Source organism: Triturus cristatus, chromosome 11 (genome assembly GCF_964204655.1).
Source record: "Triturus cristatus chromosome 11, aTriCri1.1, whole genome shotgun sequence".
In the NCBI taxonomy this organism is placed as follows: Eukaryota; Metazoa; Chordata; class Amphibia; order Caudata; family Salamandridae; genus Triturus; species Triturus cristatus.
Window position 1 is genome coordinate 605,134,127 of NC_140594.1, and position 24,420 is coordinate 605,158,546.

The window sequence follows — 24,420 nt, forward strand, 5'->3', positions numbered from 1 at the left end:
GTCATCAGCTTTAGTTAACTTCTTCTGTACTGAGCCAAAGCAATATATGTGCTGAGAAAAGGCCTGTAGCTGCTAAAATGCACCTGGTTAAAGTTATAACTGTCAATCATTTGTGCTGTTGTAAGCAGTTCTGTTCTCCCTCCCACTTTGCTGACTAAGTGATTACCCATCTGCATATGTCTGGCTGTAACTATTCCTGTGTAGGCTTGTACCTTCCATTTGTAACTATATGCTTACTCTGCAACAAACTGTATACAAGCACCATGGTCTGTGTATTCAATGTACTCTCTCAGGCAGCACTTGAGAGTGCTGTGTGGACGTAGTCCCACTCATGAGTGATTAATAAACTTGTTATTTGAATTCCAGCTATAGTGTCACTCTCTATTTTGTTGATCTATGGACACGTGGACAGAGAAGGGTCACCCCTGCACCGGTGTGCACACTTCCACAGTTGGCGCCCGACACGTTATGCCTCATCGAGGGAGTGGTCTTGACGGAATAGTGGAATATTGCTGAGGAGACGTCCTCCATGAGGAGACCCTCGTCTTTGCAGCCGAAGTGATTTTTCCGGTTTTCTCGATTTGACCCTCCAGGTCTTGGCCGGTCCCGACTTGAGATATCATTTGGCGTTATTTTTGCAGTGACCATTAAGTCGACCAAGAGATTGGCAGTTGGAGGTGGAGACTCTTGTTTGGTAAGGTCGCTGAAGCGGCACTCGTTGGCTTGGCCAAGAGTCTGGGTTGGTTTGATTTAATTTTTTGTAAAAGATAAAAAGGCAGGTAATGTGGAGATTTTTCTCCACTTTTGAATATTTTGGAATAGTAATGTTTTACAAAAACGTGGTAGCATGCCTGTTTCCAGCACACTCCGTAGGCTGTGTTGCTGTCTTGGTGGTACCAATATGGCTTTAGAAAGAAGTCAGCCGGCTCCCCCAGAGGGGACACCTAATAGACATATGTTTATTAAATATGGTATTTCTTCCATAATGTATAGTACACTGTGGAACAAATATACGAAAAAGGATCCGGATCTACAATGACCAGTGAATGGGTCTTTTGACTTTAAAAAGATTCAATATGTAGAGCAGTGTTTATTCAAGAGAAAAAGTCAACAGGATAGGTTTGTGTACGAATGCGGGAGAAAGAAGTGCAAGAGAGCGTGGAAAGAAGAAGCTATAGCAGAAAAAGAACAGCAAAAAACGATATATCAAAAAATTTTAGAATTAAAAAATAAAGAGATGAAGGCAATAAAAGAAAGGAGGGGGAGCGTTGTTTAGAGGTAACTGGCCAGTACCCTATTAAGTGCCCAGTCTATCCCATACTTAATAAACCTCAGGATGATTCCATCTTATTAGATCGACCCCCGACCCCGTATAAGGTTCCCTTTGCCCCGGAGGATGATCTTTCTGAAGAAGCAAGATGGGCGTCAGACTCGCTCTACTTTCACCGTTGACAAAAAAGCTACTATCAGATCCACTGCTCACAAAGAAGCTCATGGGACTACTTGTGCTCCACATTGTGTAGCGCTGGTTCAGCAGTGGAAGGATTTAGAGCAGTTATATTTTGCAGAAAAGTTCACCTGAGAAGTGATACTTGGTTTTAGAAATGTTTATGAAAACCTAGAGCCCACTGCTATCAATTCTGATTATAAACAATTAAATGATGGAACTTTCCTTTTGTCAAATATACCTGATTTAATTAGGCGAGTAGTTAAGACCTGATACACTACATTTAAAAGCAGAGCCAAAAATCAGCTGGCAAAGTTAAAAATGCACAAACAGTTCAGACCCCAGTGCAGAAAGAAGAAATTTCGGGGACAGATAATGACCCTAGTGATACTGTAGTTACTGTAAAACCAATGCGCCTTTGTATGTTCCTCCAAAGGGTGCGGGAACAAGTGCTGATAAAGATTCAGATGATGCAAAGGGATATTTTGTCTATAATTGGGTTTATACTCCTTGGAGTAGAGCGGATGTTATGGCTCTTATAGCCGCTTTGCCTGATCCGTGGAAAAATCCTGCCGCATTCTATGAAGAAGTAGAAGGAGCCATTAGCTCCTGCACTATGACTTTGCCAGATATCAATATGTTTTTTGGACTTATTTTGCCCCTGATATGTGGAGAACGATCCGGAAAATAGATGATAATGTAGCATATGGCGATACTTGGGTACGTTTAGAAGAAATAGATGCGGTCAGGGAGCCTGTGCTGAAACCCCAGCTGGAGATTTAGATCTTCCCAAAGCTATTGAGACCAAGTTGAAAACTCTTATACCCCCTAAGAAAATAGATATGGCAACGTTAGCGTCTTGTAAACAAAAAGCGGATGAGTTAGTTTCAGAATTCTTTACACGATTTGAAGAGACATTCCATAACTTTAGTGGGCAGTCACTGAGCGATGACACGGGAAAGCATTTGTTCGTCGACAAATTTGTCGCTAGCATGTTGCCAGAAATAGCTAGTCGCCTTAAGGCCAGTGAGAGTTTGTGGACTACATCTTTCCCAGTCTCCCTTTTGACTATGGCCCAGTATTATGAGCGTCCGTAATTGGAAGCAAAAAGCAGAGAGGATAAGAAGGTAAAGGATTTAAAGATGAAAGTTATGTTGGCTCAAGTATATGGTCCACCATTTAGAGGTGGTGGTAGAGGCGGACCGGACGTGCAGTAATACCCCTGGTGTATCCTCTCTCTCTCTCGATCAACTTGGTCTTCTGATCAGTGTGCTTATTGTAAAGCGATTGGACATTGGAGTTCTGAGTGCCCTCTTTTGCGAGGTCAGCAATATCAACGGGGTAGAGGAAGTATGAGCGGACGTCCTGGTAATTCAGGAAATAGGAACTCGTCCCAGATTTGAGGCAGTTGAACACGGACCAAATTATTCTAATACCTTTGATAGACGAAATCAATATCAAATGTCTGATTATTCGGCCACTTGTCATGCAGATTCGGATTATGCATAGAATGCCTAGGAAGGGGTAAGGGACCGGTTGAGGTCCCAGTAGATCAGAAAGGTCCTTCTGTTGATGCAAATGTTTTGGGCTCTACTGATCGGTTTCTGGTCGATACAGGAGCTACTCGTAGTGCTCGGTCTAAAAAAATGGATTACTAGGGCTCCCCTGTCTGGCGCAATGATAACATCGATAGAATTAGATGGGACACCTACATCTAGCCCACTATCACAGCCACTGCCATTTATTCTTGATAAATTCACTGCAGCATGTCCATTTTTGCTCTCCCCTACCACGCCGGATAACATTGTGGGCATCGATATGCTCAAATATTTTCGTGCTACAATACGTTGATCCCCAGAAGGTGTGCGCGTTCTCTTAAATGATAACTACCCAATGGTTAAGAGGTCTTGTCTTATCAAAGAGATTATCGCTCTGGCATCTTTACCTAGTACTTTATGGGCTACATCAGATACTGATGAGACAAATGGTCATTCCACCAGTGCATATTGAAGTGAAGGAAGGTCCTTCATTGCCTCGATTGCCCCAATATAAAATACCTCGGGAAGGCGAAGAAGCATTAACGCACATTGTTCAGGATTTGATCAAGGCAGGGGTTGTGGAAGAAGTCCCTTTTAACATTTGTAATATCCTTATCCTTCCTATTTTGAAAAGAGACCGATACTAAAATTTACAGATTCATTATTGATTTACGACAGGTTAACACAATTATGGTGCTCCAATACCCGGTAGTCTCTGAAATTAGGACACTTCTTACTACAGTTCCTCCTACTGCTACATTTAGTGTAATTGATTTAAAGAACGCATTTTTTGCAATACCTATTCACCCCGACAGTCATTTGTTTGGCTTCACTTTGAATAGATCATTCAGATTCTGCAGAGTTCAACAAGGGAATACAGAGAGTCCTAGCATTTATAGTCGCATTGAAAAGGCAGCTTGATTCTTTTTCTGTGCCGAAAGGGGTGGCTCTTATTCAATAAGACGACGACATCTTGCTGGCTGCTGATATGTCAGGTGCCCCACAAGACTTACCTCTGCTTGTGAAGCAATTCCGCAGAGACGACAAGTGCACCCGCCCCTGTACCCACCTGACCCTCGTGGAATATGGACCCAACAGGGATGAGATGGACGCAGGGATAGGGGCCAAAAGGAACGTAGAGACTTGTGGAGTGGATGGACCTTGCAGGATACCACGGGGGCAACAGTGCTGCAGTAGACCACATCGCTTAGACATCAGTGCAGCTGCCAAGAAGGATAATCCATGTGAGGCGCTCCTGCACGGTGCACCCCAAGAAGAACCAAAGAAAAGCGCTCCTGCGCAACGTGTCACAAACCTATCTCTTAGGCACCCAATAGCAGGGACGTTCCAGAAAGTAAAACGAAGGCTATGGCTCCAGCTCTGTGGAGCTCACTCTAGCGCTCCTGCGCGATGGGGAAAACAAGCGACTGCACACCAAAAGCAAAATAAGGCACACTTGTGCATGAAAACCCTTCACCTTGTCCAGTGCGCTGGCAAGGTGAGGGTCGTAGTAGGCAGATTATGAACTGCCACCGATGGCGCTCCTGCGCGGTGAGCCCTACGTGGAACCACAAGCGCTCCTGCGCGGACACCAAGAAAAAGCAAAGTAAAGGCGCTCCTGCGCGGACCCCAAGAAAAAGCAAAGTAAAGGCGCTCCTGCGCGGTCACCTAGTCCTACAAAATGATAGCGCTCCTGCGTGGAGAGGAAACAAATAATGTCGGAAATTCAGAAGAGTCTGGCTCAGGGAACTGCCTCCACGTCTTCAGGGGAATCCGGAAGGATTCGAAGCACCGAGCCGGCGGGAAACGCGATGTAGCGTTTCCCCCGGAAGTGCTTCTGAGACCTGTCGTCCGCTGCGAAGGACTAGACCGGGGTTCTGCCTTCACCCTGAAGTGAGTATTCCGGCTTCCTTGTGTGTGTTTTTGCGGGGAGCAACAAGCGATGCGAAACCCGACATGATACCCCTGAACAGTGCAAAGAAGGGACACTGTCATGATCATTTCTTGCCTCTCATCATCACAAAGTCTCTCGGAAGAAATTGCAATTTTGTAGACAGCAGGTTACCTATTTAGGTCACCTCCTGTCTAAGGAGGGACGTGCACTCACCAGACCGCATTCAGACCAATTTTAGATACTCCTGTGCCCCATACTCAGAAGGACGTCCATGCATCGATTGGCATTACTCCCTTCTGTAGGCAGTGGATCCCTAGCTTCTTGTACATTATTAAACACTTGTTGGCCCTTTTGCCTAAAGACACTCCGATGCCTCTCCCATGGACTACTGAACACCAGAATGCTCTCCAACAGCAACGTCAAGTTCTTTGTTCTGCACCAGTATTAGGAACTCCAGACTACACTAGGACTTTCACACTATGTACACGAGGGGGGGGGGGGGAAAGTGTGTGCCCTCTCGATTTTAACACAGACACACGGTTGTAAACAACGTCCTTGTGCATATTTCTCAGCTGTCCTTGATCCAGTTGCCCGCGGGCTGCCTGGTTGTTTTCGAGCGGTGGTGGCAGCAGCTGTGTCCATACGTCAGCTGTGTCCATACGTCTGAGTGAGGGAATAGTCTTGTCACATAGATTGCTTGTGCGACTGAATGAGGTACTAAATCAAACAAAGACACAGCATCCGACTATTGCCAGCTTGACAGGATATGAATTGACACTTTTGGCCCCTCATATCATGTTGAAAAGATGTTTGACTTTGAACCCTGCTACATTATTGCCACTTCCAGCTACTCAGTCTCAGTCACAAGAGTTACTTGACTGTAGATCACTTACTGAAGAACAAACAAAGGGTCGTGTTGACCTGCAAGATGCGCCTCTCTCTAATGAGAGAGAGCTATGGGTTGATGGTTCTTGCCTGAAGTTGCCTGATGGCACTACATCTGCTGCTTATGCAATTACAACACTTCAGACAGTAGTTGAGACAGCTCGTATCCCACAGAAGTCAGCTCAAGCAGCCGAGTTGATCGCACTGACAAGAGCATGTGAGATTAGTAGATTTGCTTGTTAACATTTACACTGATAGCCAACACGCCTTCAGCTTGGCGCATAACTTCGGGAAACTTTGGAAAGAAAGGGGCTTCTTACTTCACATGGGACAGAGATAATGCATGGGGCATTAGTACACAACGTCCTTACTGCCTTGACCTATCCTAAGAAAGTGGCAATTGTTAAATGTAGCGCACACAAGAAAGTGACCCATAAAATAGGAGCAGGCAATGCCTTTGCGGATTACACAGCTCGAGAGACTGCAATGCAGCGAAGTACCACATCTATGTATGTAGTTCAATCACAGGCTGAACGTTGGCATGATGCCAGGCAAGAGGTGCTGGACATGCAACAATCTGCCTCTGTTGATGAATTAGACCAATAGTCCAAGGAGGGAGCATTGGATGGTGAGGGCTGTTGGAGGAATAAAGAAAGGACCAAAATGGAAGTTACCCACAGCCTATTTACATCCTATGATTCACATGGCACATGGGCCGGCACATGTTGGAGCATCCTTAATAACAAAGCAACTTATGCAAGTTTGGGATCACCCAGAGATTGCCGGCATGGCTAAAAAGATAGTCCAGTCCGGTTTGATTTTTCTCCAGTATAAGCCTGGAAAGGGAACACGAACTCCAACAGGAGGGTTTGCGATACCAACTGCACCTTTTGAGGTCCTGCAAATGGACTACATTCAGTTTGAGCATCATAACAATCTAAAGTATGTCCTGGTAGTGGTTTGTGCCTTCAGTAAATGGGTGGAGGCATATGCTACGAAGGATAATACAGCTCTAAAAACAGCAAAGGTGCTCCTAAAGGAGTCCCCGTCCCCCCCCCCCCCTCCGTTTCGGCATTTGTCGTGTTTTATGGAGTGACAACGGACCCCATTTCATTGGGAAAGTTGTCGAATAGGTCATGAAAGGATTGGGGATTAAGCAGAAGTTTCATGCTGCTTTTCACCCACAATCAGCAGGGCTAGTAGAACGTTACAACTCCACTCTGAAATTGAAATTGGCTAAGATACAAGCCTCCACGTCATTGAAATGGCCTGATGCGCTGCCTCTAGCATTGCTATCCAATTAGATCGATACCACATACACGATCTGGCCTCACACTGTATGAGGTGGTTTTCGGAAGGCCAATGAATATTTGGGCGATTCCAAAGCCACGCCCTTTACATGTGGTACCCTATGTATTGATGAATTACTATTGGTCTCAGTTGACTGACAGTTTGTCTAGTTTGTAGCAAAGGAACAAGAATTGCTACTGGAATTACCTTGACTGTTATTGTTGCCATGATAACATTGATTGTGGAGGAAGTAGCTCCTGTCTGAAATCTACCAACTGCTACTACTCCTGTCCCCATTGAACATCATTACTTTACTCTTCCTTATCATGAGCAGAAGCACAAAATGTCCTACCTCTAACACTTTCATTCAGATGTTGCACCTTACACATAATGCTATGAACATTACCAACTGCTGGGTATGTGTAATGATGCCAGCTCATCAGAAAAAGGGAGGAACACGTTTTATCCCTTTGTCGTTTTCACACAATGGCTCCTGCAGAGCCTGGTTTGCACTATTGTGGGCTTCTCATATCGCTAATATTATCAACTTTGATGTAGGAAGACTTAACGCTCAGTTGAATAAAATCTGTTACCCTGATGAGGAAGGGGAGATCCACAAGCTAAAGGAACTGTATGGGAAATGGAGGAGTATCGGCGAGGAAATTCCTCCACACACTGTTTTCCCCCAATACTCGAACCATCAAGGGTAATGGACCTCCTGTTATCGCTGTTACTAGAGCGGATCTCTGTGTGAGCAGTAAGGCAATATCCCTGTGGGAAAAAGTGACTGTACTAAAGGGTTAAATATTACTGGAATGAACAATAGCAGTTTTTTGTCCTCACACAACACCCATTTCATTTGCGGAAGTAAAGGTTATCATCATCTACCTACTGGGTGGTCAGGTAGCTGCTATGTGTCCTTTTTGCTTCCACCTGTGTTTTTGGCACCTGCAGCCTATCATAAAGACTATAAACTGTTTAATGGCATTTCTAAGAGACGATTCAAGAGGACAATAAACAATGATGAGGTGGATCAAACTGATACTGCACTACAGCAGTATATTGACACTAATTTGGGACTATTCTTTGTTGGTGTGGCTTTAAACAGTCGAAAGATCAGGTGCTTGACACGAGTTGTAGAGGCTGTAACCAATCAGACAGCAATAAGCTTGGTAACAGCACAGAGTAACTTCAAATTGCGAGTATTGTGGCCCTCCAAAATAGGATGGTTCTTGATTTCATCCTCACAGACCGTGGTGGTGCACGTCGCATCATCGGGAGTAGCTGCTGCGTTTATATCCCTGACCACACCCCTTCAGTTTTTGATGCAATTTCCAAGATGCACAAAATAGCCACTGAAATCCATCAGGATTCTGGAACATGGACTTTGACTGGATGGCTATGGAACAGGTTTACTGTATGGGACTGGAAACTTATCAGCCCTATGTATAATTTTTGCGATTCTTTACGTGTTGCCTATGTATTCAATGCAGCCCAATGCTTTGTTCCCTTTGTGTTTCTACTTGTACCTCTTGTATACAGACTAAACAAAATTTCAAAAATGTACATGCCCGACTAGCAAGTGATCAAGTAATTAATGAAATGATGCAGATTGACGTTAATGATATTTTTCGTATTCCTTCAAAAGCATAGAATGATGTCTTCAGCATATGCTAAAAGGGTCGTCAGTGGAAATCTGAAATAATTTCCGTTAGCATAAGCTGAAGCCATCTTGGTTGTGGCATCCATTTTGTTAGCTATGTAATTCTTCCGTCTTCACTGTTGCTTGCTCTTCTATTCTGCTTGTGTCATCAGCTTTAGTTAACTCCTTCTGTATGGAGACAAAGCAATGTATGTGCTGAGAAAAGGCTTGTAGCTGCTAAAATGCACATGGTTAAAGATGTAACTGTCAATCATGTGTGTTGTTGTAAGCAGTTCTGTTCTCCCTCTCATTTTGCTGACTAAGTGATTACCCATTTGTCCATGTCTGGCTTGAACTATTCCTGTGTAGGCTTGTACCTTCTATTTTTAACTACATGCTTACTCTGCAACAAACTCTGTATATAAGCACCATGGTCTGGGTATTCAATTTACTACCTCAGGCAGCACTTGAGTGCTGTGTGGACGTAGTCCCACTCATGAGTGATTAATAACCTTGTTATTTGAATTCCAGCTTCAGTACCAATCTCTATTTTGTTGGTCTACGGACCCGTGGACAGGGAAGTGTGACCCCTGCACCGGTGTGCACGCTAAAAGGCATATTTCCACACCCCTACCTCTATCTGTAGTGACTACAGCACCACGGCCCAGCAGCAGCTAAACTTCCTATGCCTGCAGTTGAAGCAGAGCAGGCACATTCCATTTACGCCGGACTCCCCAACCCTTCAGTGTCTTTGCAGGCCTGCTTACAACCATAACCCGCTATCACAAGATCGCCTCTCCTTGGAGAAGAGAAGGCGGCACCCTTCCCAGCATCAAACAAATGTACCACTGCTCCACGCTCCTCTTAAACATGCATCACTCATTTCAATTTGAGGTACTAGGAACTAAACAAGTGACAGGGCAACAAGCAACGAAGCGGAAAGGAAGGCAGCAACAACATGGGAAGGAGGAAGTGTGCGCGAAGGTGCAACAAAAGGCGGGCGCCAAAGGTGAACACACACCCACACTGTAAACTGAACAGGAAAGAAATAACAAGAATTGGCATAGCCAATAGGTCTCGCCTTTGGGACCTTATAAGCATATCAAAACAATTGATACGACAATTGAAATGCACACTCCCAGGATCGTCCTATTGGGGGCGGGTCACAAGCAGACAATGGGCATCCCGCAGTCTGCTCTTTGGGACACCAAGACGTGCCACCTGACATGGCATCCAGCTGCAGACGCAGGGATGGTAGTTATTAAGAGGTATGCGTACTAGCGCTGGACAATGCGAGTGTCACGAGAACCCGCTGCATAAGCAGATCTAATATTTACCACGAGTGAACATTTTCCAACCCTGTGTAGGCCTCTCCCCGTTTGTTGTGTACGCGCCGAGCTTCACTCCCAGGCATGCACCCCCCCCCCAGGAAGAGGCCACCAATGGCTGCACCACCTTGGTAAGAGGCTACTTTTCACCACAAGGAAGGGATATGCAGAGCCCAGGGGGAGGGGGCAAAGAGGACTAGGAATGGTACCTTGGGAGGGGAGGAAAGCTGAAGGGACAATTAATGCTCTATTCTTTGTCAGTCAAACCACACCCAACCGCCTGAAACACCCCGCAGCCCTCGCCAGCCCCAGGTGGAGCATGGTGTAGAATAAATGCTGGGTTTCGCGAGTGAGGCAATTCTTACACTGACAGACTGGCTCTTCACTATAGGACAAAGGGGACTGCAGGCTCCAGGCAGAGCTAGGCAGAGGGTAAGACAGGAATTGATGCCGGGGCACGTCTTGAGGAGGCCAGGGGAGGCAGGGACACACACAAACACAACCCCCCCTTGCTAGAGCGAGAAGGGTAATAGCTGCGCAGTGAGGAGCTATGCACATTACAAACCCAGCTTCCTAATGCTCCCACTCTGCCGGGAGTATGAAGGCGCATTTGTTTTCTAGGTATGTTTAGGAGCACAGCTAGGATATTTTGACAGAAAGAAAAGAGAAAATTTATGAGTCATGCGAGTATAAGAGTATTGGCATAGGTAAAGGAAACGTACAGTTGCAGAAAATTAGAAGAACGCATAGTCATCTGCGTGAAGCGTCCCTTTCAGCATGTAGAGGGCGGGTGAAAGTTTGATTTGCAGAAGATCACACAATGCTTCAGTGGAAACGTGGACCTTGTCAGGCGCACCCTTTGTAGCCAGGCTTCGTATTTTAACTTCTCAGATACTACGTTACTATCTGTGGCACATTTGGAATTAAAAACTTGGCGGTGGGTGAGACCAAAATTGAGGGTGCTCCTAAGGAGAATTTAATTGTTAGCATTGGCCTAATGACTGCTTTACGCCTTTTAAACCTCATGTGATTATAAAACAAGTGTGCATGCGCGGCCGCGAAAGTAAAAGCGACCTTTGTAATATGACCTAGAACAGATGACACCCTGCGTGCTGCTGCTGCTCGCTCCCGAGAGCTGTAAGCCGTGGGAAGAAACATTTACTGGGAAAGGTGGGACATGCACCCACCTTTGGCCAATTGCGTGCTTTCATTTTTGAAAGCCACACGCAATGGCCAATACAATGGGTGCAACAAAAAAAAGCCACACGCACAAGTTTGCTGAAAAGCTGGAGTGATTCCAAGAAGTTATCTCCTAGAGCAGCGCATGCGCGCTGCGCTAGGCTAGGCCTAAAAATGAGTCCCACAAAACAAACAGATAAACAAAGCATAAAGATACAGTACTTGGGTAGTGCTCCATGGGAAGAAACAAAACACAAAAAGGAGGGACAAAGAACAGATTCACAACTAACAAGTAAGCATTTTTAAAGGGCAATGGAAGGACGGAATAAAAAGCCAATGGGCGTGATGTAAGACCACAAAGTATATAAAACATATCTAGAAGAGACAGCGCAAGCGCTAACTAGGCTCAACCTAAACTAGCATTGGCATAGCCAATAGGTCTCGCCTTTGGGACCTTATATGTGTTTAGCCATGCAACAGTTGCATAACTAAACACTTATAGGGTGCCAAAAGCGAGACCTATTGGCTATGCCAATGCTTGTTTTAACTGCTGCAATCTATTGAAGCCTCACGGAGAACATCAAAGCGGCCGTGCGGCCGTAAAAGTGAAAGTAATCACGGTAAAGCTCGACGCGCGCGCCCGCGCACATGCACTGTAGGTCTAGGCTGGCCTGGTAGCACTTTTTGGAGCCCTCACAAAATGTCTCGCCAGACCAGCGCATGCGCTGGGTCAGGCGAGACCTAAAAAGGGGCTGGCGAGAAAGGGTTCAGTGATAAATGGCTCATACTTCAAATTTGGGGACCAAATACAACAATAGATGACCTGTTACCAAGAATAGGCAAGCACCCCAAGAAGAGAGAAGAACAGATTCAGAATGCTCTAGACGTGGCCAGGAAAAAAACTGTATGGGCCGATAACTGGCATAGACTTAAAATTTTGATATCAAGGTAACGACACCTGGCAGAGCATTTTGTAAACAAACGGCACAGGCTTGGACAATACTGGCAAACCTGCCACTGAATGGTCAGAGTGTCCAGAAAAAGGAATGAAGATTTAAATAGTGTGATTTTTCTGGAAGACTACAATGGAATGTTGTAGTGGCAAGATATTTCAGGAAACAGCAGAACGGTCACCATTTGTATAGTAACGGGAAAGGCACTGGACAGCAGCAACTGATGATTGTTTCAAGTTGTGGGGCAGAACATACAAACATTTTAGACGTTTCTACTGAACCGATCTCATTTATAGTGAAACAATCGATCAGAGATCATTGAGTTTTCAACTCGCTCTGTCAATCTTTTAATAGGAATACAACATCCAGGGCAAGACACGTACCAGTTTTGGGAAACAGAAATGCAGAGGAATTCTCTTTCGCAGTGGGGTGGCTCTAAAGGAAGGGAGAGGGACAGTGCCAGAGCTACAAAAAATTTGGAACAGCTTTGCTGCCGCTAGATGGGTCACTATCACCATTTACAAGGAGACTTTACAGAGCATGTGCAGAGGTGGGAAAACTAAGGAAGAATGCTAATACAATGAATTGTTTTCCATTCAATATGATTAATAGGAATTGGAGCAACTTTTCTGTAAACTGGTTGTGGGGTTACAGTCCATCCAGCTAGAGAATTTTAGAAGGCAATGCCAGGAAGAATGGGGTCTGTACAGATGGAATAAAGGCAATTGAGGAGGGGGTTTCTAAGGATACCTATTAAGTGTTTTCATTGCAAGACAATGGCACTATAAGTAACACATAATGTGAGAGGGGGAGACACACCATGGACCAAGATGGCAGTACCTCCTTGAGACTACGGGCGACTAGGGAGAAAGCATTGTCCCCTACATTCCTCCTTAATGACCTCGCTAGGTGGGGTACTGCTCCATGACCCCCACAGCACAGGAGATGCGGCTCCAGGGGCCTCCGCACCATGCCTGAGGCACGGTGTCAGAAACACTGAAAATTGGGGCAACAATAAGGCCTCTCCTCTATCCGACTTCAATTCATGGGGATGGAGCGAGAACAGCCGCCCCCTCGACGAGAGCCCCCTCGACGAGAGCCCCCTCGACGAGAGCCCCCTCTCCTGATCTCTTCCTTGCTCTTGCCAGCCACCTCAGACCTTATAAGTATGCACTGCTCTATCACCACACACTGCTACTGAGGCCAAATGCAGCTCTTGGGAGAGGAGCAGACACAGCAGCCACGATCATGGTCGGCATGTGGTAATAATTAGCTCTTTCCTGCAGTGCTCTCACTACCTTGCCTGAAGCCCACAGGTCTGTGCAGGGGCCGCACTCTGCACAGTCTCCCAATGGCATGGGGGGGGGGGGGACCTGAAGCTCATAAGCACTGAACACCTCCACCGAGCCTTTCCTAGGACCTTTAAATGTCCCAAGGTACTAGGAATGCTGCACCTGCCTCCCACCCCTTCATCAGGAACCTCACCATGGCTGGTCACCTAGCCTCTCTCACCAGTGGGACAGGGGCTCTGGAAGCAGCATGCCAACATACACCCATTAAAGGGGCTGACTCCCACTACTCGATCACCACATGACCAACAGGTCTGTGCTGTCTAAAGTCACCCTCTTCTCCCCTAGTACTGCACAGCGTGCCCACCTTCTTGGGAGATGGTATTGGGTAAGTCCTCCTGTCAATTGCACTTCATAGAGGTCGTGTTAGGGGGGGCAGAGCAAACACCTGTTGCTCCCCTGGATGCCATCCTAAAATAAATTCTCTACAGGGATCTGCTCATCCTCAATGAACCTAAAGATCACAGACCTCAAGCAAGAGGTCAAAACTAGTAGGAACGACATAAGCTCCTTCCAAATGACAGTGGATGCTGTAGACCAGCAGATGTCTGCAGCTGAAAATCAAGTGGAGTGCCTGGAAAGGCTTGCCTCTTATCTCCAATTCCTCAAAGTAAGATTGAGGCTCTGGAGGGCCAGTCATGTGACAACATACGCTTCTTTGGTGTGCAAGAAAACGTGGAAAACAAGGACATCAAGTTGATCCTTTTAGAGCTCATTCTCATATCACTGGTCTCTCCTCCCCACCCCCCCCCCCCCACCATTGGAAATCCAGAGGGCATGCAGGATATGGGTGAGATTCCTCCTCCTCCCTGCAGCTTCACCACAGATGCCAACAGACCCCATCCCTTAATTGCCTACTTTCTCTGTAATGCCCACACCAAACTGATCCTAACAGAGGCCTAAAAGCATGGGCACAGGATGCACATCAGTGAAGAAGTATCCTTTGGGACAAACTCCAAGAGGAAGACATTTCTGGACCTACAACCACAGATGAGAAAACAGGACATTAAATATACGCTCCTTGAGCCAGCCAGTCACTAGTGGATCACAAGGGACAGATGATCCAGGGCCTTTCAGTGCCCCACAGACCTAGCATGTTTCTTGGACTCCTAGCACACTTTGAATACTGAAACATTGTCCACTGTGCCTCAGAGTGAGAAAAGGGGCCACCTGTTTGATAGACCACACAGGAACCAATCCAAGAGGGACCGGGTGCTTCACTTTTTGGAAAAATGTACCCAAGCCGCCTTGAGAGACAAATCACGCTCATCCCTGAAGCCTCCACCCTCTGGATTCAGGAGCTGACTCATCGACCCACCGGTCTACCTGAAGGCAGTGGCCTGTGCACAGCAGATGTCATATGACTAATTGGACAGCAGAGTATTGCTCCCAGGGAATGGTTGCAATTGCCGCTTAACGCAGATTACTTGGTGTGGCACCTCACCTCTGATGATGTGACCTCCACTGTGGTTACTCCCCTCCCCTCCCAGTTGCTCTCTCCTATTTAATATGCTGGTTATCTCATCATACTGGTGGGCTAATATGTTAATGCTTCTCTTAATATTGTTCATCTTAAAGTTTCTGCGATTGTCCCCATCCCGACAAATGGTTACTTGTGGGGGAGCTTTATAATGCATAGGCTCCACCATCCGCTTGCTCATTTGTGTGTTTGCTTCGCTTCTTGGGCCTGCTTCCCCGTGTGCCTGGTTCCTATCCCCCACCCCCTCTGACCCAGGTGGTTAGGCTATACCCTTTGGAAGAACACCACGAGATAACACAACAAGGTAACATAACCACATGCCAACCTGACGAACATGCGGGTTCTAGGCCAGGCGTCTCCAAGATTCCACCCACACAGTGGCCCACGTGGGGCACTGCCTACTGCTCCCACCAGTGCCAAAAGACCCCTAAATACCTACCGCTCCATACAGCTTGCTGATGGCTGCACTTATTTGCTCCATCGAGGACCATTGCAAGTACCCTAGGTCTCCCCGCCAGTGACAGATCCTGGAATTAGACTGGGCACAGCTGTTCCCATCCCCCTCAGCACCTCCAGGTCTCACAGAATACTTTGTCACTCACTGTCCCTGCTCTTTGACGCTGCCAGTGTAGGGGCCCCTCAGTGCTTGTCCACTCAACCCCCCCCCCCTTCCCAGTCCTTTGACCCTCCCTTGCGCCCCATCTTCTCTGCACATCAGACCGTCCCCACTCATTCTCATTCTCCTCCCCTCACCACCGACCTTAGTATAATGGTCCCCCACCAACTGTTGCCATAGCCTCACAAACCCTTCAATGTTGTCACACTTCGTGTCAATGGCTTGACCTCTTATATTAAACGTAAAAAAAAAAAAAAAAATGGTCTTTTCTGGCTTCTAAGCACCCTAACATAGCTCTCATTCAAGAAATGCAACTTTCAGCAAAGGAATCAGAGAAGCTCAAAAGAGACTGCGTGGGGAGGGTGGTCTACAGCTGTCAAATATCGCTGGCTCCGTACCCAGGGGGTCCAGTGACATTGCCTCCAGCTCCAGAAAATGCAGGGTGGCAATCCTTGTTCATATATCCCTAACCTGCACAATCATCCAGACTTGGTCAGATGAAGCAGGTCAGTACACATTCGCCAAACCATGGGTCAGCACCAAGGTGTTCAGTGTGGGTTCAGTGTGCTTCCGCAATGCCACCAAATCCATCTACTGTCCCCACCTCAATTGGCTCATCACGGAACTCCACACCTCCCATATCATACTGGGAGGAGACTAATCTAGCCCTGGGTGCTGTTCTTAACCATACAGGCCCCATCAAAAGGGCACTCTTCCGAGACCTCCATGAAGAACAGGGCCTTCAAGACATTTGGCGCCTTCTCTACCCTGCAGAGAGAAAACACAAATTTTCCTTCAAGGTGCATGGCTCCCAGTTCCACCTAGATTACTTCCTTATCTCCCAGCCGACCATCCATATGGTGCTGGACTGTACTATTCTCCAAGGCTCCCTTTCAGACAACATGCCGGTTTTCATGGATATTGACTGGAGCCTTCCAAAACCTGTGCCGAAACTCTAGTGCCTTAAACTGAGCACTTCAAGCTCCCCCAGGAGGAAGCCCAGATGATGTCCCATATGACTACTTACCTATCAGACGATGAAGGCTCCCTGCACTCTTCTCAGCTTCTTTGGGCAGCAGCCAAGGCCACCCTTAGGGGCCCGTTGATATGAGATGCCGTATGGACTAAAAAATAAATAAATAAACACCTCATGGCACAAAGACAGGCGGCCCTGGAGAAGGATACGGACACCTACACTCAAATGTATACCAACAGGCCATCCCTTGAGAATAGGCACAAGCTAGAATGGGCAGAAATAGAGCATAATTCGCTGTAAATGTCTCGAGCGGAGTATATGCTCTATAAACTGAAAGCCCACCACTACAAACACAGGTGAAAGATAAGTGGCTTTTAGCTACCCAACTAAATGCAAAGGGAGGACATTGTGGCCATTACAGCAATTAGCGACGGTACAGGGAACGTGCTCCACACCCCACAGTAGGGTGCAGATGCTACCAGGGCTTACTATACAACGCTGTACTGGTCCAACTCGGATGGCAATATACATAGGGTGTATGTCTTACTAGATGCTCTACCCTCACTGAGCCTTAACGTTGATGGCAGTGCATTCATAGAGAGTGAGAACTCCAAAGAGGAAATAGCACAGGCCATCACCCGAATACCATAAAATAAGACACAGGGAGGAGCCTGTGGGCTGTCTCCATACAGCTTTCCAGGAGGCTAATAACAGGGACTCCCTTTCATATTTGTCCAACAAATCGGTGGTCTTGGTCCTCCCAAAGGGGCCCTTTACTCTGCAGTAGCAACCACCATCTCTTTCTTGTGAACTTCGATACAAAGATACCTGCCAGCATCTTGACAGCCTGTCTCAAGCACGTTATTCCCACTCTGATTCATCATTCTTAGGTGTTGTTTACACCAGGACGTTCATCCAGAGACCACTTATGATAACTTGCACATCTTCTGTGGCTGTCAAAGGATTCACCAGAGGAGGCTCGGTCTCCCTCACTAGATGCCAAAAAGGCATTTGACCGCATTGAATAGGACTATATGTTCTGCACCGTTCCACAATTTATCAGCAAAGAATTCAATGCAAAAGTTAGGTGGTTTGATTCCCTACCCACGGCACAGGTCAACTGCATGGGTTTCCTTTCAGACACTCTCCTCATTGGAAGGGTCACCCACCAGGGTTGCCCCCTTACCACGGTTATTCCTCTTTGTGATGGAACATCTGGTGGCAGCTATTCACCACATTGTGCATCACAGGTACCCCCCACCCAAACGGGACTGTCAAAACGTTTTTTTGTGTTTAAATATACAGATATCTTACTCAGCCTTGCAGGCCTGGAAGACTCTAGGTCCTAATGCACTCCTTGCAGACTTCTCAGCCCTCTCGGTTTACAAAATCAGTTGAGACCAGAGTGAGGCTCTGCCTATGGCCAGGGTCACGACCAGCGTAGCCATTGCAGGCTTGGTTTCTGCGGCCACCTCAGTACTTGAAGTGTCTGGGTATCTTCATGTCCAGAGCCCAGAAAGAGATGGTCCCTCTTAATCTTGACTCACTCACTGTTAAAACAGCCACGGATTAAGCAAAATAGAACTCTTAACTTATCAATGTGAGGGCACCCACAGTCAGTGACAATGGTGGTGGCCCCCATTTTACTCATGTCCTGGCTATGCTACCCATTACGGTGCAGCCCACTACTCTCCATTCCATTGATAGAGACATATGTTGCATTGTCTGCGATGCAATACGGCCCTATCTGAAAGCCTCTAAACTGATCGCCCACCATCAGAGTGGCAGCCTGGGCCTACCTTCGTACATCACCACATGGCCTTGCATCTCACCCAGCTGTCCTCCACGAAGTCTGGTGAAACTGAAAAATGACATTGCTTGTTGCAGTGCTGGCCTAGACCTTCTACATTGCTACTGCAGCTCATTAGCATCGCCCTCAACCACATTATACAGACCATGTTAGGGCTATGGAATAGAGTCCACAAATTGTTGAAGTGCCACACAACGATGCACCTATTGTTCCTCTCTGGAACAACGCTGTCATACAGGTCAATGGTAAACCCATGCCTTGGGCCACATGGCGGAGTTCCAGGATCACCACTCTAAAATGACTCTGTGGCGGCTAGGAATATGAAACTGTTTGAAACCCTCCAGGAGGGATTCCACCCCCACCCAAAATTGCAACACTGGAGATATGGGCAGCTTCAACACGGTCAAGATTGGGAATACCTAATAGAAGAACTGGACAGGGAGACCTGCAACTCCAGGATGAAGCTCTGTCTTTTCATGACTGTACAAGACTGATACTGGACACCACAGAACTTTGTGTCTCAGGCCTTCACCACCACTTCTGCAGAACCTTACTGTGACATCACATTCTATATGACTGCCTGAAAGTCCTTCTGCTATGGTCCCAAGTCAGATCCGTGCTCAGCTGCTCTATAGAGCTGCCACAAATTCGCCTGTGCGCACTTCCTCGGCTCCTTGGACATGCAAGTAGATTTGACACCAAGGCACGGACCACAGTCAAGCTTTGCATCCTTGGACATTGGAGGTCGCTACAGCTACCCTCTTGTGAGGGATGGATATCGGAGATGTACAAAATGGCGTTGTATAAGGGGGAACATATATCGGCTCCCAGACTGCATGGACCTTTTTCTGCCATCTGGGCCCTTTCCTTGCCCAGCCCTTACTAGCTTTGTTGAGCTCCATATGATATTAACAGACTCTGGTCACTGTTGACCATGGCGGATCACAGTTATTTGCAAGAGCTCACGGCTGACAGTAGCCGACTACTGTAGATGGCACGACAAAAGTTCTTCTAGAACTAGGGCAGCAGGTCCCTACCACACCCCTATCCACCTCACCTCCTCAATATTGGGCCCCTTCCATGCCCTCTTCCTCCACTCCCCTATCCTTATCTCTACAGCTGCCACACCCAACAGTCCTAGAATGCCTTGCGCACCAGTTAATTACCCTTCCTGTGCAGAAAGGACTGGGGACCCATTTTTGATCCAATTGATCTGACCCCTTTGTGCTGACCACCCTAGTTTCATATAGTTCTTTTTGCTCTGATAAACACGGATACATGTGAGATTGTCCAGTTGCCCCTGCCCCGCAGCCTTCATATTTCCTACCCCCCATTTTGAGAGTTGTGAATAGGATCTCTACTCCCTAGGTGTTTTATGTAGCTCATCGTGGGAAAGTTCGGTATGTCTCATGCTTGGTCTTTCATGCCACTGTACTACACACCACTCAATGAGTGGCTGTACCGTTGGTTCCTACTCACAAAATCAATAAAGAATTGAAAGCGGTGCCAATTACTTTGTTATTAAATAGCTTCTTGGAACTAAAAGAGAGCAATACCAAACAAGTGATCAAATTAAAAATAAGAAAACCAGAAAGAAAAGCAAGCCAATGTATAGATTTACAAGCCTTGAGATATGATCTGCTTCTGTAAATGCGGACTGCAAAATTCTGAATTTGTTGAAGAGGTTTGTTGAAGAGGTACAAGAGTATGAGCAAAGAACCAGAGATAAAGGTCACTGTAGAAATTAAGAGGTGAACAGATGGTTACAATTTTAGCTTGATGGTCCTTCAGGCAGGGCATTAAAATCTTGCTGATAGGAGTTGCAGATGGAAGCAGCAAGCCTTTCCTATTTTATTAATCTGATTGGCAAGGGATAGTTCTTGGTCTAAAAGGACTCCCATTGATTTGGCCTTGCAAGCAGCCTTTGGAAGTTCACCCATATGGCCAAGGAAAATCATCCTAGTTTGTCTTTACCCACGATAAGTCACACTACTTTAACTTTAAAAAGAAAAAGGTGACCTCATCCAGTTCCGATTGGCAGACACTAGTGCCTTAGGCTATCCCATTCACAAGGATAATCAATAGAGCACAAGTATTAAAGAAAAAAAAATCTAATAAGACAAAGAGCTTAAATAAACAGAACCATAGGGGAAGAGAAAAAACTTGTGAGGCGCCACAGCAGACGGCCTGGCAACTAGAACGAAACAGAGGGAAAAACTAAATATGGCTGGCAAAAAAAAAAAAAAATCTAAACCAGGTGGATGTGGTTTTAGAGGTGTCCACATCAGCCAACCTTTAAAGGACGATACAGTGGACGATTGTGTCAAATTCAAGACCTTATAGGATTAGCCTCGCTGAGCCACATAGTCTCGAACAATATTAATGAAGCAACTCATTAAGTACCAAAGCCATGACTGATTCCATTTATCTACTTGGACAGGAACTCTGCAGAGGAGTGTTCCGTGCATCGGATTCTTCAAGACTGTCTGCAAGTAGGTCAGACATTATTTGCTCTGTTGCTTTTTCCAAAGTGGGTAACAGCGCCATGAGATCAGAGTTATAAGCATCTGGAACATCCAAACCATCTTTTGAAGGCAAGGGACTAACACAACACTGGATTTCCAAACCTTGGAGACAAGTCCACCTGTGAACAATGCATTGATAATATTGGCGATTTCCTAGACTCTGGCAGTACAAGTTGCTTGTAATAATTTCACACAGCACGAGTCATCGGGAAAGCCAGATTTCACCCAGAGAGCACCCATGTCACGATAGAGGTGCCGTTTTTACTTGGGCTATATACTGATATTTTCTGTCACGTTATAAATACGTGCATGTGATATTTATAACTGAGTTCAGTATAGCAAATAAATTACTGGTGTCTCACTAATCAGTCACTAGCTGAGTGTTTTGGCCTCAACCTTCCCTGTCATCACTACTATAGTTTATAACTCCACCCGCCAAAACCGAGAGGGCCACGTTGCAGAGATGTTAGTGCTTAACACATCACACCACTTGCAGAGTGCAGCCTGCTTATACGGACACAATACATGTGTCAACTTCACCATACAGGAGGCAAGGGAGCCTGAAGATGGTTTGTGAACCTCACTTGGCAGTATGTCGATCATGGCATACCTCACGAAGCATGTAGACATGCCGATGTGAATGCCAGATTACCAGTACAACTGAGTACCAGTGAAGACCACTGTTATGTACGGAGCATATTAATTTTATATGTGTGTAGGTCTCTCTCTTTTTTATATCACCAGGTTGGGTTTAGGAACTTGTACTACACGTTCCTTTCAGCACGAAGACGCATCTACACCGGACTATAGGTACTACAGGTATAAAGGGTTTTCTCCTCCCCGATTCCTGATCACCTTCCCTTATATTCCTCACGGTCCTGACGAAGCTCACTTGGATCCCTTATGGACCTACACGAAGCATGAAACATGTGGACCACCTTTTTCTTCACCACACACTCACACGGACTCTGAGAGCAGCGGGAAGACATTTATCTCACCCTCCACATTTGTTCCCAAGAGGATCTCCAGTATCCACCCTAATTTTAACCTTACCATTCAGACCCCCGAATAAAACTAGGTTCTAGGTACCGTCTGGTAATTTTAACTCACCCGGTTACCACCCTAGGCCCACACACCCACATGCCCAACTGTGGCGACTCCTTAAAAGATCTCCGATAAAGAGCCCTCACGCGGGGCCCGTGGAGGACAGCAGCGCCACCCCCACGAGGAGCAACGCCCGATTAAGCATGACACACGCAAGGGTGTGTGAGGGCACTACATCTAAAAGGAGGGATCCCCCCCCCCCCCGTCATTCTATATAACCCAACTTTATTGAGATTGACCTTTCTCACTTCTTTTCCAACCAGTGCTGGCCCAATGCCAGCAAGTTTAAAAAAGGACTAAAAGATCAGTGTGAAGGTGGTGTCTAGTAGGCCGAAGAGGAGACCAATATGCAAATGCAAAGTGGACAGGGCCTAGAACCCAAAGAACTTGGTAAAGTGTCGAGAAAGATATCAGAGAGTCAAATACAGGCTAGGTTAATGCTTAGTAGATGTAACGGTATGATATATTAGTTGTTCGTTGACCATTCTATTAGCTTAAAAACTAAAAGGGAAGGGGAATTATTTTGAGTTTTTTCTTGTCTCAATAATAACTCAAACTTTAAAGTTTGTCTGTGCTGATTTCATTGCTCCTTTTCGTCCTTCAATGACAGGCCAATTAGTTTGATCCCAAAGAGCTACTTCTCCAGACACCAGCCCAAGAGAAGAGGCTTCAAATATGTACACCCCATGTTGACACACCATTGCATACACACATGCATACGTAGTCCCCACACCCACTCCTGCCTAAAGAGCTGCACTTCACACTGACAATGCCCCTGTGGAGCTTCAGGTTACCTTTTGTTCAAAATAGTGCCACCTCACACAGATACGCTCCAAATAGAAGCATAGCGCTTTGCAGAGACTCCTTCAAAAGAACTGCATCTCTCAAATACACCTCGAAAGAATTCTACCTTACTGAGATACTGCCCGTTGGTGCGACAAGATGCCTGCAAGTTACAGGGAGAATAACTTCACCAGACCTAGGTTTTTGCTTTTACATTATTAGCTGGTGTGTCCCGACCAATTGGTTCAACTAAAATTAACCAAGACAACAGCTCCCAGAATGCACTGATATGGCAATTCAAAATTGGAAAAGTTGTGCCCTGGTGAGAATCATCTAGTCGCCCTATACATGTGACTGATACTGCCCTGAAAAGTGTATATTGGCACACAACCCACCGCAACATCACCAAAGTTCTGCACTTCACCCAAATTAAGAGTGAGCTTCACACCACCACTTATTTCCTCAAAACAACATTGATATTTGACCTATCGACCGGCAAAAAAAAAAAAAAAAAAAAAAAAAAGTAAAACAACAATGCCTCAACATTGGGTACTTAGTACCAGCACAGTACTCCCAGAGACGTGCCCCACACAATTGGGTTCAGCCTCAACTCCCGAAGAGGCGCTCCTCAGAAATAACCCCCAGAGCGCACATACAAAGTAAAGAGCGAACCCCCACAAATATATCATCACAAAAGTGCTGCCAATAAAGTCATCTATGCGCCCCCGCCGTTGCAAAACCGCAATCCTACCTCTGTTCCTGCATTGGGGGCTAGCTCACTTCACACTGACTGACCACTAAGCCAACTTCTAAGCGGAGCTGCATCACATACACAACGCGCCTCCTCTCGAGTTTTAATTATCCAACTGAAAACTTTACCCCTAATAACGCACCTTGCATCCTTTAAGTACCAATATTTCATAAAGCCCGAGATGTACTTAAAAAAACACACAGACACCTTCCCTAACTAAATAAGCGATTTATCATCCCGACAGTTTATTTGGGGATACCAAAAATAAGCAAAACCTGCCGTATTCCGATTGCTAAAACATTTTCTACCTAAAGAGTGCGAACCAACTACAAAAGCAAAAACGTCAATATAGTTTCAGTGATGGGGGGGGGGGGGGGCGGAAACCTCCCACCAAACGCCATCACCCCGCCCTCCCCCCCGTCTCCAGCTGTTAAAAACTGAATTGCTGTAATTCTTGAAACTTGCCTTTCGCGGGGCAGCAGAAGAAACAGTCAAAGAAGGGTCTGGAAGTGGCAGCCATGATGCCTTGGCAGCTCCAGGGAGGTCTCCGCAGCGTCTTCCGGGCCCTCTCTCCCCTCCCCACCTTGACCGGCCGCTCACAGGTGCTACAGCCAATTACTGGGCGAACATTTTTGAGTTGTCAATCAGTTGGTGAATTTAAAGAGACAGGGCCGCAAGAACGCATTCCACGCTGGACGTCGCCTCGAAACCCACTAAGAGCAAGGGTACTTCTGTAGCGAATGTTTGCAGCAATCAAGACTTTTGTGTAAGTAGCGTTGCTAGTTTGCAAGCTTATGGGGTGCATCGCGTGATAGAACGTGCTTATGTTTTTTATGCACTATACTTTGGCCTGTCCAAAATTGAACTCAA

At 46.3% G+C, this 24,420-nt stretch overlaps 1 protein-coding gene across 1 annotated transcript in view; it reads right to left on the reverse strand.

Moving 5' to 3' along the window:
- LOC146785150 (uncharacterized) overlaps positions 1-24,167 on the reverse strand; it is a 161,657-nt gene extending 137,490 nt beyond the window's left edge. The window contains exon 1 of the mRNA XM_085633906.1: positions 24,016-24,167. Within this exon, the coding sequence (XP_085490032.1) occupies positions 24,016-24,070 (55 nt within the window). The 5' untranslated portion in view covers positions 24,071-24,167. The remainder of the gene's footprint in view (positions 1-24,015) is intronic.
- Positions 24,168-24,420: the final 253 nt, after the last annotated feature.